The sequence below is a fragment of the Chelonoidis abingdonii genome, chromosome 11 (assembly GCF_003597395.2).
Source record: "Chelonoidis abingdonii isolate Lonesome George chromosome 11, CheloAbing_2.0, whole genome shotgun sequence".
Taxonomy (NCBI): Eukaryota; Metazoa; Chordata; order Testudines; family Testudinidae; genus Chelonoidis; species Chelonoidis abingdonii.
The window spans coordinates 34,328,687-34,345,428 of record NC_133779.1 but is presented as its reverse complement, the minus strand read 5'-3'; the positions used below and the strand labels follow the sequence as shown (position 1 = coordinate 34,345,428).

The 16,742-nt window shown below is 48.1% G+C and overlaps 1 protein-coding gene across 1 annotated transcript; it reads left to right on the top strand.

Moving 5' to 3' along the window:
- Positions 1 to 8,438: 8,438 nt before the first annotated feature.
- Positions 8,439 to 15,285, top strand: PRR22 (proline rich 22). Its single transcript, XM_075070868.1, has 3 exons — positions 8,439 to 9,804; positions 10,039 to 10,101; positions 11,881 to 15,285. Exons 1-3 carry the CDS (start codon positions 9,678 to 9,680, stop codon positions 13,056 to 13,058), a joined length of 1,368 nt encoding a protein of 455 aa, XP_074926969.1. The 5' UTR covers positions 8,439 to 9,677; the 3' UTR covers positions 13,059 to 15,285.
- Positions 15,286 to 16,742: the final 1,457 nt, after the last annotated feature.

Below are 16,742 nucleotides of genomic sequence, written 5' to 3'. Positions count from 1 at the left end.
ATTTGACACATCCCTTGAACATGTCTCTGAATCACTCGGGTGGCTAGGAACCGGTAAGACATTTCAGCACTGCCTGCATTTGAAATGGCTTACACTGCAAATTAGCTTTCCAGCCACATAGAGGGAATTAGAGAACTCCTTCAAATTCAACAGTTGTATGTTGCTCCTACCTGAAATAATACTAGGGGATGCCTAGGTCTCTCTATGTATGTTAATGGCAGTCCGAAGTTATAGGAACAAAAGGTACGTCCGAAGGGCATTCTGAGAGCTTCACCCCTGTCCCTCACTGGGCATCCTGAGGAAATGAAGGGGTTAATGCAGCTAATCAGAGGAGGAAAAGGACTGCATTAGTATCTTCATTAGCTTCTGTGCTATGGAGAAGCATATTTGCTGGCAGTTGAACTGGCACATATGTAGCAGGGAACTGGATAGCTCCATCTTCAGGAGATACAGACTCAGACATGGCCCCGATTAGCAGTGACTGGAAGTTACCGTTTGATGGTCTATGTGAAATGCATTGCTGGATCTCAATCTGGCTCCCATCGGATTGGTGTTCCCATCACTAGTGGCATCAGTTGGTTTCCCTGGTGGCTGGAAAGCAGCTTTGGAAGCTCCCAGAATAGACTCTTGAACAGATCCAGAAGCTAGAAAGTTGCACAGGAAGCAGGAAAGACGTGTGGGAGAGAGCAGGACCTGATGGGGTCAAGTAGATCCAGACTGCTGGGGGATGTAATTTGGGTTGGGGGGGTGTTATTTCTAAAATGAAAAAGGTGGCAAAAAGAAACCCGTCTTTCCCTGATGCAGTATCTCCTGCAGTGGGAAAATATGCTAACCGAGTGACTTGAAAAATAATTAACGAACTAATTAGTTTTTTTAGATTGCAGTTCTCAAGTTTAGAATCAGGCTAAGACACTGCATGCATGTTTTATCAGTGCATTAAATGAGGGCACATTCTAGTGCTACATCGGCACGGCTGCACCGCTGCAGCACATCTGGTGATGACGTGCTGTGCTGACAGGAGAGCACTCTCCCACTGGCATAAATACTGCACCTCGGCAAGAAATAGAAGTTATGTCAGCAGGGGAGCGTCTGCACCAGTGTGGACAGCACAAAACTTGTGTTGCTTGGGAGGGGGCTTTTTCACACACCGTCCCCCTGAGTGAGGTAAGTTAGATCGACTTAAGCAGTAGGGTAGACCTGCCGTAAGTGTATGTATACAGGCAAGCAGCACGGTCTAGTGATTAGATCAGGGGAGTAAGTATAAGGTTCGTAGGTTCTGTTCCCAACCCTCACTATTTCACAGTCAGGCCTGAACCACCAGCTGCCTAGATTTCTCAGTGCAATAGAAATCACATATACCTGCCTTGAGATCAATGGTGGAAAGCAGTTCTACAAATGCAAAGTCCACCATAGCTTGTGGCTGGCAAAAGGTTGTCCGTAAAGTTCTACCATGTGGCTTATGGACACCATCCCCCTTAATATGGCACAGCAGCTTGCAGGGACAGTGGGCCTGCTACATGACTGGCTGGGTTCTGATCTCACATGGGTCTGAACGCCACGGACTTCTCTGGAGTTATTTCTGCTTTGCACTAGTGCAAACAGACAGAGAACCAGGACCATACATAGATCCCGGCATGCAATGCGGCCAGTCTACTTCAAGGTGGAAGGATCTTTGTACTGGAGGAGAGTTGACATTTGGTGCAACCCCTTAGGCTCTTAGCAAGTTGCCCAATGCAGCCTTCGATGGGGTGAAATTTGTGCTCCCTCCCCAGCACGACAAACCTGTAGCATTGTGGATCGCACAACAAGAATTCTCTGACACAGCCGCCACAAAAATCTTTGTGCATTCCTTGGGTCAGTGGGAAAATAGTTTTCCCCTTGCTGCATTATCTCCATGTCACCCAGTGACAAGGTGCAGGAAAACTATCTGCAGATGTGTGCCTGCTCTTGAGCCGCAAAATGCTGAGCCAGTTGGGGAAGTTACACCATGAGAATTCACCTTCCCGAAGCAAGCCAGCAACATCAGCAGCAATTAGAGGCTGACAGGGGAAGCCTGACAGCACGGAGGGATGCACAGCAAGAACCACTCTCAGCAGGAAGAATGGTTTGCACACGTTCAGGTTAACAATACAATCACAAGGGTCCAGAGAGACAGAGAAACGATACAGGGAGGAAAGGATCCTATTAGAGACTCAATGGTTGGTTGCATGAAAATACTGTCATGGCTGAGACTGTGTCATGGATACTTGGCTAGGCACTGCGTCCATGTGTGTGGTGCAGCTAAATGAAGCCTATGGACTGGAACCAGCCAGCGTGTCAAAATCCAGTTCCAACTGGAGCAGGGCAGGGGATGCTTAACAAGGGTTCTTAGAATACCTACCCCACCAGAATCCCAACCCAATGGCTGCGGCTGTCCTCGAAGCGTCGCGTTGTCTGCGCCCGCACACTGACTGTGGACCTGATTCTCCACTGCTCTGCACCAGGTGCAGTCGTTTACACCAGTGCAAAGTGGGGTGCGAACAGCTACCAATCAGAATGGCAGCCTTTCACCACCACTTTGCACTGGTGTAACCTATTGCGTAAGGCACGGGGCAACGGAGAAGCAGGCTCTGGGTGTCTAGTCCTTGATGGACAATATTGCGCAAAAAGGGTTGTTTTAAAAAGAAAATACTCCAGGTTATATTCTAGGAGGCTTTGCGAGAGGGTGTTAATATGACAGCCAAGCACAGCACCGTCAGGCTGGATCAAACTCATGACCACCATTAGGCCACATATAGGCTGACCAGACAGCAAATGTGAAAAATCGGGATGGGGGTGGGGGGTAGTAGGAGTCTGTATAAGAAAGAGACCCAAAAATCAGGACTGTCGCTATAAAAATTGGGACATCTGGTCACCCTAGCCATACACTGTGGCTACTGCATGCAACTGCCATCCTCCTATTCCCAAAAAGCACAGGCCTCTACCAACTGAACTGAAAGGGACTCTCTGCCAGTGTAGGGAACTGTGGCACACAGCTGAGCACTTGGAGTGCATCCAGGACAGTGGCTTTTTCACACGCACACACACACACACACACACTCACTCACACTCCTTACACTGCTCTCTTGCAAATAATGCTAGTTCTCCTTCCTGTCCTTACCCAGTAAACCCTCCAGCAATGTAAACGGCAGGGTTTTAACCCTTTGAACCGCTGTCTCCATCGACTAATGCTAACAACATTCCAGTTCCTCCAACACCAGAAAGTTGGGACTTCAAACTTCCTGTGACACTTACAGAAATGTCATCAAACTCACATATGTCATTACAAGCCAATTGTTCCAAAATTAGTTATTGTAGGCCCCAGGGCAGTAAAATCCTAATCTCGTCACATGACACTTATGCCTGAGGTCCATAGGAAACCATCCCAGCCTAATGTCATGCCAAGCAGTACTAAGCAACAGCTATTTGTTTAGACTCCTCAAATTGGATTGTTTTTAAAAGGCCAGTGCCAAGAGCACATGTGTGAAAGCTTTGGACTCAGCCAGGTTTAGTCATGACATTGCTGGAAGGAAGCAGACAAGACTCTTTACCAGGTGGAAAACAGTGATTTGGCTGGAGGCTGTTTGTTCAAATGAGCCATCCTGGAGAGCAAGTGGTGGGGCTCAAAGGGATTCAAAAGTATCCTGTCTTCTGGCAGAGGCCAGCGCCAGGTACTTCAGAGGGAATGAACAAAACAGCACAATTTATCAAGTGATCCATCCTGTCACCCACTCCTAACTTCTGGCAGTCAGAGGGTCATCCTGACCATCTTAGCTAATCCCCATTGATGGACCTATCCTCCATGAACTGATCCAATTCTTTTCTGAACCCAGTTATACTTTTGGCCTTCACGACATCCCCCAGCAAGGAGTTCCACAGGTTAACTGTGTGTTGTCTGAAGAAATACTTCCTGTTGTTTGTTTTAAACCAGCTGCCTATTAATATCTTTGGGTGATCACTAGTTCTTGTGTTATGTGAAGGAGTAACTAACACTTCCCCATTCACTTTCTCCACACCACTCATGATTCTATAGACCTCAGTCATATCTCTTAACTTGTCTCTTTTCCAGTCCTTTTTAATCTCTCCTCATACGGAAGCTGTTCTATCCCCCTAATCATTTTTGTTGCCCTTCTCTGTACCTTTTCCAATTTTAATTGTGATATCTGCTGCTAAAACTCCCCTCTTCCTCCCCGAATTGGCTCAGAATCCCCCCACTTTCTGGGCTTTACTCCAAACCACCCATGTGACTGGGGCCACTTCTCAGCACAATGGACTGGTCCCCCAGCAGAACATGTCAAAAGGTCTCCCCTCTCTACCTAGACCTCCAGGGGAGCTCGGAGCTCACACGTCAGCAGGAAGAGAAGAAATTACTCAGAAGGACCCACCACAGCTGCAAGAGCAACACAAAATGCCTGGGCACAACCTGTCCGTTACAGAAAGGAGACGTACAGTGGTGCTTTGCCACAGTGGCTGCTTGTGGACTTACTGTAGTTTAATATGTTTCCCAAAAAATATGGGCTTTCCTGGCAGGAAAACAAAACAAATTGTGCCCCCACCATGCAGTGTTGAAGGCCAGCCCAGGGTTTAGCTCCTCCTAACATGATCCTTCCAATCTTTTCTTTCATGCATCAATGAGTAGTGAAATAGTCAGGATTGTCATTGAAAGTATTATCATTGGCATCTAAGATGGCATCCACTGAAATGACTGGGGTAAGTCCCACATCAGATGGCTTGTTTCAGGCTCTCTGCAAATTCAGGCAGACGTAGGCCTCTGATCAGAAAGTAAAAGCTCTAAAAATAGTTATCCAGTGTTCTGAACTTTTCGGACACAACAGTAATCCAGTTTTATCCAAGTAAATTTGTTCTAATTACCGATCTACTTGATACATTTGGAAAACTAGTATATGAAAGAATTTGATCCATGTGTCTGGATAATCACGGCTCTTTACCAGATAATTTTACTTGGTTAAACTCAGATCATGTTTTAAAAGGTTTTCTTTGCAACCATAACAGCTAGAAACTACCTTTTTTGAAGAGAAAATGAAAGCAAAGACTCTGAAGAACAATTTAGAGGTCTGTCCAAATGCCCCTGGCTAGTCCTTGGTGCCTCAGAAGGGAGCACACCCCACACTTTGAGAAACAGGTTAGTAATAGGTACCCTCATAGGGCCATATTCTCCTCTCACCTACTCTGCTGACCCATCCAGTCATTGTTCTCAGTGTCACTGGCTGGAGAACATGGTACTCAATACTGTAGTTCAGAATTGCCACTCAGGTCCAACAACTGCCTGGTGGGCTACAGTACAGCACAGTTATTACATCCCCCTGCAGTCGCGGCTGGAATGAGGCACTTGGTACGGAGCCTTGCCCACCCAGTAGAGACGTACTCTGTGCTTGGCAAGTTGATTGCGAGGGTTGCCCACACAAGAGCCCTTTAGTGGAATAATGGGTGGCCGACCACCAGCCTCCAGTTGGTCGGGAGTGCTCGCTCCTCCCGGACTGAGGGACACCCCAGCTTGCTGCGGCCGCTCTCCTTTTGGTGTGCTCGGGACCTTCCTCCTGCCTGCCCTACCGCTCTCTAACTTCACACAGGCAGGGTTCCCTATGGGGCACGGGCGGTCTCGATGCCCCACACTCCTGTATGGGTCCTTATAGGACTGGGGAGACCTCAGGGCCCTGCATAAGTGGTAGGAATGTGTCTTCCCCATCAGGGGGCTCCCAACAGAGAGGTCAGGCCATAGGGGCCTCTCCCCACATACAAGCAGCACCCACTACCCCCAGGGCAGGGAGATCCAGGGGCCACACAGGGCCCTCTGCTCCAGGAGGGTCTGGCTGCACCTCCCCTCTTCCCACTCAGGCCTCCTGGTCCAGCCGGTCTATGGAGCCAGAGCCCACAGCAGCCAGGAACCACCCCCCATAAGCTGCAGCAGTGGCCTGGGGCCCCATACCCAGGTACTTAACCCAGCCGGACCACACTTAGGCCTGGCAACCAGCCCCGGCCATCTTCCAGGTCAGCTGGTCAGTGCCCAGCATGCCCTCAGCCCTCTCCTCCAGCGACAGACCCAGAGGGGGCTGGAGAAGAGCCCATGGCAAAGTCACAAGGTGGCCAGCAAGGGAAGGAGCAAGGAGGAGAAGCAGTCATCTCAGCAGGAAGCACAGCTGTGTTGAGCAAAGAGCCCAGCCCATGTGGGAGGTGCAGGGCAGAGAGAAGTGGGGAGACCAGTGTGGGGGAGATTGTGGGGGAGCAAGGGCACCTTCCCCTAGAGGCCAGTGGCAGAGACTTTTCCTATGGGGGTGTCTCTCTCCCCCATCTGGGCTGCAGGTGGCATTGCCAAACGTGAGAGTGCCATGCAAGATGCAGGCCACTTAGCAGTTCTCTAGGGGTTACCCTGCACTGCAGGCAGTGGGCCAGTCAGGGACAGAACTCAGGCCCTCCTGCTCCAAAAGTAAAGACCCTGCTGCACCAGCTAAAGGAGAATCCACATTAGCAGCAGGGGGCCTATGACACACAGCTGAGTAGTTCTCATCCCATACAGTAGGGGGCATGGCTATTCAAGGCCATCAAAGCACTTGGCAGATAGTTAATGACACCTCCTCACCACCCTTGTGAGGAAGGTACATCTAATTCCACCCATTTAACAGATGCCCAAACTCATGCACAGAGTGGCTGTCTTTAACTATTGACAATGGGAGATGGTGGCTATTTTGAAATAGGGTGATTCTTCATGGAATTCTCCACAATAGACCTTTTTTGTATTCAGCCTCTGCTAAAGGAGAAACTTTCAATTATGAAGAACAGGAACAAATTACTGTTAATCCTAAAAAATATTTTCAAAATCTACCTATTGCACAAGCATCACTTCTCTGCCAATTTTTGAATGAATAGACAATAACAGAGCTGAGGTGGTTTGGGACAAAAAAAAAGGTACTAAATTTAAAAGTTATTTTTAACTCAAACTAATGAAGGGGATTTGTAAATGCATTTGGCACTCAGAGTAAGTGTTGCAACTTTGAGGATACAGGGTGTTTTTCATCCAAAGAACACAAATCTCTGCTTTAAATGCAAAATTCAACTCAGCTGTAACAACAGATCCAGGGCTGGCATCTCCCGAATAGGAGAGGATAATCTTGGTAGTCCAATGTGTTGTAAATATAGTGTTATTTTCAGAGTGGGGTGAAACTGCAGATATGATTTTAACTAATTATTTTGCAAAATTGTTCACAGTCTCATTTCACCTGATTCCACGTCCCCAGATCTTTTGTTTTGAGGGGGGGAAAATGTGCAGAAGTACTTGATTTGGAAACAAAACAGGTGAAATCCCTGGTTTCTCTTTTTGTTCATTTCTTTTTTTGCAGTGAAATTGAGGTCACTCAAAGGTTTAATTTGTGTTTGGAAATTTCACCCCAAAAAAGTCATGAAAAACCACAAATTTAGAATTAATAATGAAATGCAAAAGATCCATTTGTAGCACTTCCCCATCTCTGGGCCTCAATTTCTTCATCTGTAAAATGAGATGATGATTCAGACCCTCCTTTATAAAACACTGAGATCTTGATAAAAAAGCACGATAAGAGCCATGTATTAACAACAATTAATAGCAGCTGCCTAAACTACAAAGCCAATGTGCATTCAGTGAATTATTTTAATATTCCTCTTGCATATTTAAAAACCATTTGTAAAGAAGGCAAATGGGAGCTGTAAATCTATCCTTAACACTCGAATTTGCAAAATCCCTTGCAGTGTTTAAGTCAGTTAGCAAGATGAATTTATGTGAGGTGACCAGGTGTAGCTGATGGATATACTTATGTGGTCTGCAAACCTTGGGGAAAAGTGCAACTTGTGAGAATGTGCTTTTTAATTTCTCCCCCTTAAGTTTTGATTCCCTGATTTTGCTAGAAGCTAGCCTTCTTGCCAGGGAAGGATGGGCAGATCTGACAGACGCTCGCCTCCCTCATTTCACGCCTTTGTTTTTAGCTAATGTCACTCTCTAGGTAGAGGCTTTGATTTTCCAAACCTCTTATCACAGTCAGAGATTTCCTTGGACTTGCCTCCATTGGATGCCAGAGAAATGAAACTCCAACCATTATTCTCTGACTATAGTGGTGCCATGCACTGGCCCCTTTATCAAAGCACTCTGAACTGTACACATCATCCTCATTCCTCCTCCCAGCCAACCACCTGTATCAGACTTGTCCAACGTATCTAAAACCACTTTCCATCTGAAGAAGTGAGGTGTTTTACCCACGAAAGCTTATGCCCAAATAAATCTGTTAGTCTTCAAGGTGCCACCGGACTCCTTAGAGTTCATAAGAGTGATTATCAGTGGAAAATACACAGGAAGCTGGAACTGCTGTTAGAAGGTCTTGTTGTATAGTGTGTGAGACACCACCATAAAAACCCCCTGAAGACAAAGGTAATATTACGTCCTCCTCCTATGCCAACATCTCCTCTCACCCTGGCCAGTCACGCCACCATCTCCCAGCCTTGCAAGGATCCTCCCCGCAGTCCTTCAGTTCTATCTGTAGAATACGCAGAGCCCTTGTGATGTCACAGGCCTGTGGGATATTGGCGTGAGCCAGGTTTCCCGGAGGGCCTGGGATGTGGGGAAGCTCCCAGCTCAACACAGCAGAGCCACCTGCCTGCTGGACCTCAGACAGAGCAACGCTAAGCACTCGTAGGGGGGAGGGGTTTCTCCATCTACTCACAAGAGGACAACGCCATGGACTGCAGTGAGTACATCGGAGTACGTGAACAGAGAACCACACCCCTGGTATTCAGCGTCAGGGCCACTGATCTCACTGCCCACTTCGCTGAGTGGCCTCAACCAGGAAGGAAGCTCTTGCCTGCTGCCTTGGGCAAAGCAAAGGAGCTAAGATGGCAGCTACAGAGCATTCGTTCAGAGGCAGCTTAAGCCCATTTTGGCCTCTGCTCCTTCCCAGGGCAGGGGCGATCTACATGGGTTACTATCCCACCCCTGGAGATGAGCTCTCGGTGAGCATGGAGGATCGTTAGCGCCTACCAACCCCTTTGATGTCCTGCACTTTCTGGAAACGTGCACTTGGGGAAAGTTCCATGGGAAAATGCAAGTTTGTGCCAGATACAGCTGAGACAGAAGCTAGAAGCTAGAGAGTGCATGGGGGAGTGCATATGCAGATGAGCCTGGGAGAGAAAATGGAGCTGAGATTTACCTGATGAACTAGCTGAGGTGTTGAAGGATTAATTAAATAAAGGAGCAACACATTCATTTTATGCTGAGCTGCAAGAGATGGCGCTTTGCATGCGCCACATTAAAGATGAGGCACCAGTTCTCATCTTGCAAGAACTCCATATTCTGTAGGTCACACTTTAACCAACCCTTGTTGAAACATCCCATGGCAACACCACCCATTCTCCCCAGACAAGGCAATCCCAGGATCAAACTTTTACTGCTTGTTTTTTTTTTTAAATTCCTACCATAAAACTCAGATAGTCATTACCTTTGGAGTAACCTAGCTCAGCACTTTTAGGGGACTTAGAACCTCAGTTGTTACCTGGAATTCTTTCCTGAGTAACCATCAAAACAGAACTTCTCAGCCACGGTAACACTGGAGCCAATTCTCCTAGATACACCCAAAGATCAGTTGTGTAACCTGACTGTCCTTCAGACTGACACACCAATTATGCAGCAACCAAAACCTTTCTACCAGCAACATGATGCCTATGGTCCCAGACCCTTAGATCAATCGGAGAACCAGTCAAACCGGCCACTTCAAACCTTTGTCCTCCCAGACAACCCTGCATCAGTAGGTAAGAGAACTAATGCTCTTTTCTGCTGCCTAGTCCTCTTTTAAATTCTCCCCCTCAGATTCATGAGTCCTGGGTATTCTCTTTAGGAAATATACTGCTGGGTTCTCTCCTTTTCATTCTTCCAATTTTCTTTAATCCTTTGAAGTTAATAATGTTACACCCTTTCAAAATGTTCATCAAATAAAGCATCGTTTCATAACAGGGCCTTGTGACTTTTCTGTGTTGCTATTTCAGGACCATCCAACCTGTACCATCCCCCAAGTCAAGAGAAAGACGTTTTCACTGCACCTCCTGCAGGTATGTTTAGGACACACAAGATTTAAAGACATAAGAATTAAGAAGACTGGAATTTTCGTAAGACTTGGGCACTGTTCAGTGATGCGCTACTCACCACTGGAGCACCTCCTTTTGGCCATAGAGGAGGATTAACTCTGCCCATCTGATGCCTCTTCCTGCAGATGCTCACTCCGACTCTCTCTCAGGACTCGACTGCTCCCTCTTGGTGGCTTGGTTCTCCCTTTCTGCAGGTGCTTGCCAATGTCTCTCTGTCCCAGGCAATCTTCCAGTTCACTGCCTCAATGGTGCCACTTCCCCACTGGCTGGTAGGGGAACCCAGGCCCGCCCTTTTCTCTGGGTTCCAGCCTGGGGACCCTACACCCAGCCGCTAAGGTCTGTACAGTCCCACACCTTGCTGTGGTTTCCCTGGACTGCTTCCTATGTTGCCTCTATCCATCTCTCTCTCCACCCTCCTCCAGGCATGTCCTTCCCTACAAGCCTAGCTCCCTTCTCTCCCTAGGCTCAGGGGGAATGACTGCAAACCTCCTCCCTATAGCCCCATTCAGCCTCCAGCTGTCTGACTTTATACAAGCCCTGGCTGTTCTGCTCAGGTGAGCTTCAGCTTTCAATTAGTCCTCATGGCTCCCTGCAGGTGCCGCCTAGGCAGTTAATTGGCCCATTTAGCCATCTTAACCCCTTCAGGGGCTGGTGTGGACATTCCATGACAGGCCCCTAACGCCCTTTGCAAATCTCATCTGTAAAAGATAAGATGCTTATCTGTAAAGGGTGCTAGGCAGTCAGCTGCCTGGCATCCGGGGAGAAGGTCTGCTTTCCCTTCCACTCTCCTGTCGGATGCTCTTCCTTATACTCCCTCCCTGGCGTGTAAGCGTCCCTCGTTTCGCACACACACCATCTAAATGGTAAATCAGTGCAAGCTACACTGCAACTTAGTCAACATGGAAAAGTTAAGTCACAACAGCTTTGGGAGAGGAATAGCTCAATGGTTTAGCATTGGCCTGCTAAACCCAGGGTTGTGAGTTCAATCCTCCCGGGGGCCATTTAGGGATCTGGGGTAAAATTTTGTCTGGAGATTGGTCCTGCTTTGAACAGGGGGTTAGACTAGATGACCTCCTGAGGTCCCTTCCAACCCTGAGATTCTATGATTCTATATCAGTCAGAGTGTGAAAAAATATATCCCTAATGAACATCGCAGTGCCGACCTAACCCCCAGTGGAGATGCAGCTACTTCGATGGAGGAAAGCTACCATCATTCAGGGTGGGGGTGTTCCAACACCCATGGAAAATCCCAATCTAGCAGTGTAGGCTGTGTCTACACTACAGGGTTGGGCCGGTAGACTAGACACACCCTGTGATGTCAACAGCACCTGCATTGTGATCAGTTTACACCAAACATGTAACTTACACTGTTCACTTAGACCTTCATATTCCATGGAACCTGCACCCTCTGACTCCAGACTGCATTTGCCCCAAATCCCAGTTCGGTGCAAGTGACGCTATTTTTCCACTTGCACCGGTTTCGGACCAGATGTGTACCCAGATGTGTAACTTACGCTCCTACCTGGGCCACAGCAGAACCTTGATCCTTTGTGCTGGACCCTTAGCTGGTGTACAGTGGCTCAGCCCCATTGAAGTCACCGGAACTACACCACCAATTTACACCAGCTGAGGATCTGGCCTTTGGCGGGTCTTGGCTGGGGATGAGTCACGCGCTCCCAGAGGATTTATTTACTCGTCAGCTCTGGGGTCCCCACGAATGATGTTTTTATCTCCGTTGCCCAGGTTTCCAGATGGCACCTTGTGGGTGCTTTTTCGATCCCCGGATATATCGCATAGAATGGGCAATGACCAATTTCGTGCAACCGTCAGTTTATAAACTCACGGGTGGATCAAGTTCACCAAGCGCTTACCTTCTGGACACCCACGGATACCTCAAGAGTCCTGTCCAAACAGTCCCCTACCCACCTTACCACCCAGTCCCAAGCAACCCCCAATACATCATGCCTTATTTCAATCAGGAGAGCCCCGCCAGTGAGACAGAACAAGGTAATTTGGTCCCTAACGCACCTCACGTTTCTCAGTTTCTTGAGATGCCTCAGCCGCAGGAAGATGGTCAGAACAATGACAACAAACTGCCCCAGCTCCTCGTATCGCTGCCTGGACTCAGCCAGAATGAGCAGAGCCTCCAGATAAGCACCTATTGCCACCTTAAGGGTAGGCCAAGTCCCCACAACCCAGAGTTTCAAGGGTTTGATAGTTTCCAGGTGAAAGGGGAAAAACTCAAAGAAAATGACATGAGCCAGAACCTCCTAGTGAATACACAGATCCCAGACATTTGCATCGAAGATCAAAACTTTCTTTCCAGTCCCAGTGTTGCAAATGCACAGGTGATGGCGGAGGCAGCTTCATGTCCTCTGCAGGACAGCCTCGTAGCTGAAGACAGCGAAGCGCTGGACACAGAGGAGCCCTTCGATCTGCCTGAGAACGTTTTGTTGGAAGATGCCATGAAGCTGTTTGATTGCTCTCCAGCTAACTCGGACTCAGAGGTTTCCAGAGATAACCTGAGCCGCACCCTCACGTCCAGCGAGAGCGAAAGCAAAGATTGCTGCTTCCCATGTGACGACTCGTCCAGCGACATACGGTCCCTCAATCTGCCCGATGAACTGCTGTCTTTTGACTACAGCGTGCCCGAGATCCTAAATACAGTGGCCAGCATGGATTATTTTTATGACCTCAAAACTTTCAATGAGGACCCTAAGTGGGATTTGGAGCGGGTGCTGCAGCCTCCCCAAAACAGTGGGTCACTCCAGGACCACAGGCAAGAGCCCCAAGGAAAAGAGAAGCTCAGCAGCGCATCAATAAAGAAACGAAAGCAGACAGACAGCAAAATAAACCTACCTCTGGCACAGGAGAGCAGCACATTGGACAGGCAGGAGGAATGCCCAGTGACAGGCATCTGACTAGCACTTTTGGAGCAGCTGTACGGAAGCAAAACTGGGCTGGAGCAGGGTTGCAGGGTTGCAGTTAATGACTGAGCCTAATGAAGCATCCTACTATTATTCTATTAAAAGCGATCTAGCCAGAAACCCAATCTGTGCCCGCATTTAAGAGAAGGTTCTAAGTATGTCCCACATGCTGCAATAGAGGGGAAGGAGATGAAAACGGGCCATGTGTCTGCACGGGTGATTAAACCCTCCAGACTGAGTCCAGCATCAGTCACTCATGAGTCCCAGATATTACTGTTGGTCAATGAGTTGCAGGTCTCTTAGAATATAGACCTATCTGTGCACCACTAATTCAGACTGTTACTGTAACTGCCTTTCAGGGGTGCATTGAGGGCTGATTCCCAGAGGTGCAGAAAGTCCCTGGGGAAATTAATTGGTTTTCCTTCTTTAAAGAAAGCCGGTTTCAACAAAAACCAGCATTACTCAGTGCAAATGGGGGGATTTATTCCAGCTGTGGGTGCCTTAAGAGTCTGCAAAGTAGATGTGTCAAATATGGCTCAGGATGATTAGAGTAGACACCCCCATTGGACACCCTCCCTTGGACCATCCAAGGTGCTGGGCAGTGGGAAAGGAGGCCCGCAGTGAAAACACGGAACCCCACAGTCCTGCCCAGCCCGGGGTGCATGGCAGTGGGTTGCCAGCTGTGGGGTTCTAACCTGAGCTAGAGTGGGAGTGTGGATCCAGCAAGTGGACCGTGGGTTCATGGCAATAGGGCACCAGGTTGAATGGTCTCAGAGTGCATGATGATTGGACTCTGTAACTATTATAGGGCTCCCTTCGAATGACGTTTAGAGGAGCCGAGTAGGGACGGCTCAGGGTGTGAATTAGCTCCCAGCAGCTCCTCTATGCCCACCTCTGGGATCTCCTCCTTCATCCATGTGCCCCACAGTCAGGATGTAACTGGTCACATCATAGGCCCTGGGCACACAACGAGGCCCCAGGTCCTTGGCGCTGGACCAGGCGGCAGTGCCTGGTGTGTATAGTGGGGAGGGGACATCCCTTCTTCCCCTCTTGGCCCAGCAGAGGTAGTTGAGAAGATGAAGGCCTTGTCCCGATTTTTCACACTTGCTATCTGGTCACCCTACTACTGCCTGGAGGCTGTAAGGAGAGTCTGCAGGTAGCAGCAGGTGCCTCTGCCTGAGCTTGCATCCTGTTTCTTGCTAGCTGGGTCTGGGGTGCAACCGATGGTGCGTTTAATGTGTGAATGCTATGATGGCCTAATGCATAGATCACACCACTGCAGAGCCTGGCAGGGGTGATTCAGCTTCTCTCTGCTGCGGTGTTGGAGCCAATGAGGATCATTGTCCTTGGTGACTTCGCTGTCCATGCAAATGATGACTCGTGGGGGTTAGTTCAGTATCTCAGGGCCACCATGACAACCTGGGGACAGACCCAGCCATTTTCTGGCTCTCACCTAGAGCAGGCCACAAGCTGCCCCTCGTAGGGCAGATGGAGGTTACATCTTCATCACAGGCAGACTGTTCCTTCACTTGGTGAGAGCCTGTTTCAGTGGACCATCCTCTGAGATTAAAGGAACCAGTCCACTTCCAAGGGGTTCACTAGCACCTTCCTCTGAAGCATCTGGAACTAGCCCCTGTTGGAGACAGGATAGTGGACTAGATGGACCACAGGTCTGACATTCCTTCCTTCCTAGAGTACTGCTTCACGCAGACACCTTGTTACATCGCCGCTCAGAAGCCAGTGCAGACTCCTGATTCGTTTCTAGGTGAGATTGATAGCGGGAGTTTTGATCCATAAAGCCCTGAACAGCTTGGGACATTCCCGCTCCTAATGTCTCCATGCTACTCCATCACACTTGCAATTTGCAGGGGCCCAAAAGCCAGCAGCCCCCCAGCTTAAGCCGGTGGCAGGGGGCATCTTGCGTCTAGGGAGCCTAGATACAGCTACTCCTCCTTTGTTCCAAAACAGCCCAGAATGCATGAGCTCCAGAGCAAACACAAGACTCATCTAGTGCCCCAGCTTTTCCTCAAAGGGGCAAGTTCAGCGATAAGGGTTGGTTGGATGGAGGAGCCAATTAAGTTGTGGAAGTTCAGTGAACTGGGTGATTTAGATTTCAAAAGACAGGGTCAGTGGGCAAGTGTTTATGTGAAGATTATTTATATAGCCGTATGTACGTTATACAGCTTTGCTTTACAAACACCTAGGACCCTGGAGAGGTGTTTTATAATGCCAGATAAAACTGTATACTACAATAAAATCACTTGTTTTCAAACCTGTTCCCAAAATTACATTTCAGATGGCCTCTGCTTCTTTACCCCTCTCCAGCTCTGCTACAGCTGCCCCGTAAATAGGTACCTTTGTATGATATGCATCAAATACATCAAATCCAATTACTGTCATGTTCATAGTAGGGGGGGCTCACAACATTAATTCACAAACCATTTTGAAAGTGGGAAGTTCTTTCCAAGTTGCAGGCTGTGAAACAAATGCAGTTCTGTTTTTTCCCTCCAAAAGGTACCTTTTTATTATTTACCAGGTTTTTGATGAAATAATTATTGAATTTTTTTTTGTTTAATAGCAATTGTATGTGTCATGCACCCATCATGCACCCTGGCTTCTGCACTCATAGGGTGGATTTGTAAACATTGTCATTCACTGCAGTTCTATCTGTTCTAGTAGAGGCTCCATTTTACTACTATTCGTCTAGTTTGGACTGTAAACTCCATAGGGCAGGGACTGTCTCTCACCATGAGCAACCCCTAGCAGCCTGGAGCCTCACTGAGGCAGGAGATGACACTATCATTCATAGAACTAGGGATTGCAGCAGCACCCCCTGGCCTGACATGGTTTCCATCATATAGAGGGTTTATAGTCTGGTTCAATAGCTCTTAGCACCCTGCACTACAAATTGTTTCAGTGGCCCTGTTGTTATTTTTGAGTAGGGTGACCAGATGCCCTGATTTTGGGGTCTTTTTCTTACATAGGCTCCTATTACCTCCCACCTCTGTCCTGATTTTTCACATGTGCTGTCTGGTCACCCTGTTTTTAAGGGAGGTAAAGCTTGGGGTACACAAGACAAACCAGGCTTCTGAAAGGGGGACAGTCATCTGGAAAGGTTGAGAACCGCTGAGTTGATGGACTTTTCCCCATCACTTAAGTAGTGGAGGCTCACAATCCAGACAAGCTGGTTTGATCCCTGCTAGTGATCCCAGCCAGGGATGCCATTACGTTAAGCAGCTGCATTAGAATTCCCTGGAGAAACCACATTGTTGTGTACAAAGCACTATTGTGCAAATAGGTTCTAGCTAGACACTTCCTTCTGCCATGGAGGAGGTTCTCCTATTGAGGTAGGTAATCCACCTCCTTGAGTAGCAGGAGCTAGACTGACAGAATTCTTCTATGGGCCTGGCCACCAGGGGTACAGTATTCCGGGGTGTGAATTTGTCAGACCACTGAGCAATGTAGCTCAGGCAACTTATTTTGAAGTGTTAACCAGGCTGTAGAAAGCACTTTGTAAAACGATGCAGAATCCTCGGTTGCAAACTAGTAATTTCAACCTTACTATAGTCCTGGAAGGTAGATAATTAAGTACTTATCTATCTCCCGCAAGGATGCTAACCCCCCATAGCTCCCCCTTTTTTTTTTTCCCTTTGCAGATCTCCTATTAAAAGTTTTACC

What these genes read in the sequence shown, in the direction of transcription:
- PRR22 (XM_075070868.1), top strand. Translation starts at nt 9,678, where the DNA reads ATGCAGCAACCAAAACCTTTCTACCAGCAACATGATGCCTATGGTCCC. An exon ending in AGACAACCCTGCATCAGTAG is followed by an intron (nt 9,805 to 10,038) that starts GTAAGAGAACTA and finishes TTGCTATTTCAG; the next exon opens with GACCATCCAACCTGTACCAT. An exon ending in TTTCACTGCACCTCCTGCAG is followed by an intron (nt 10,102 to 11,880) that starts GTATGTTTAGGA and finishes TCCGTTGCCCAG; the next exon opens with GTTTCCAGATGGCACCTTGT.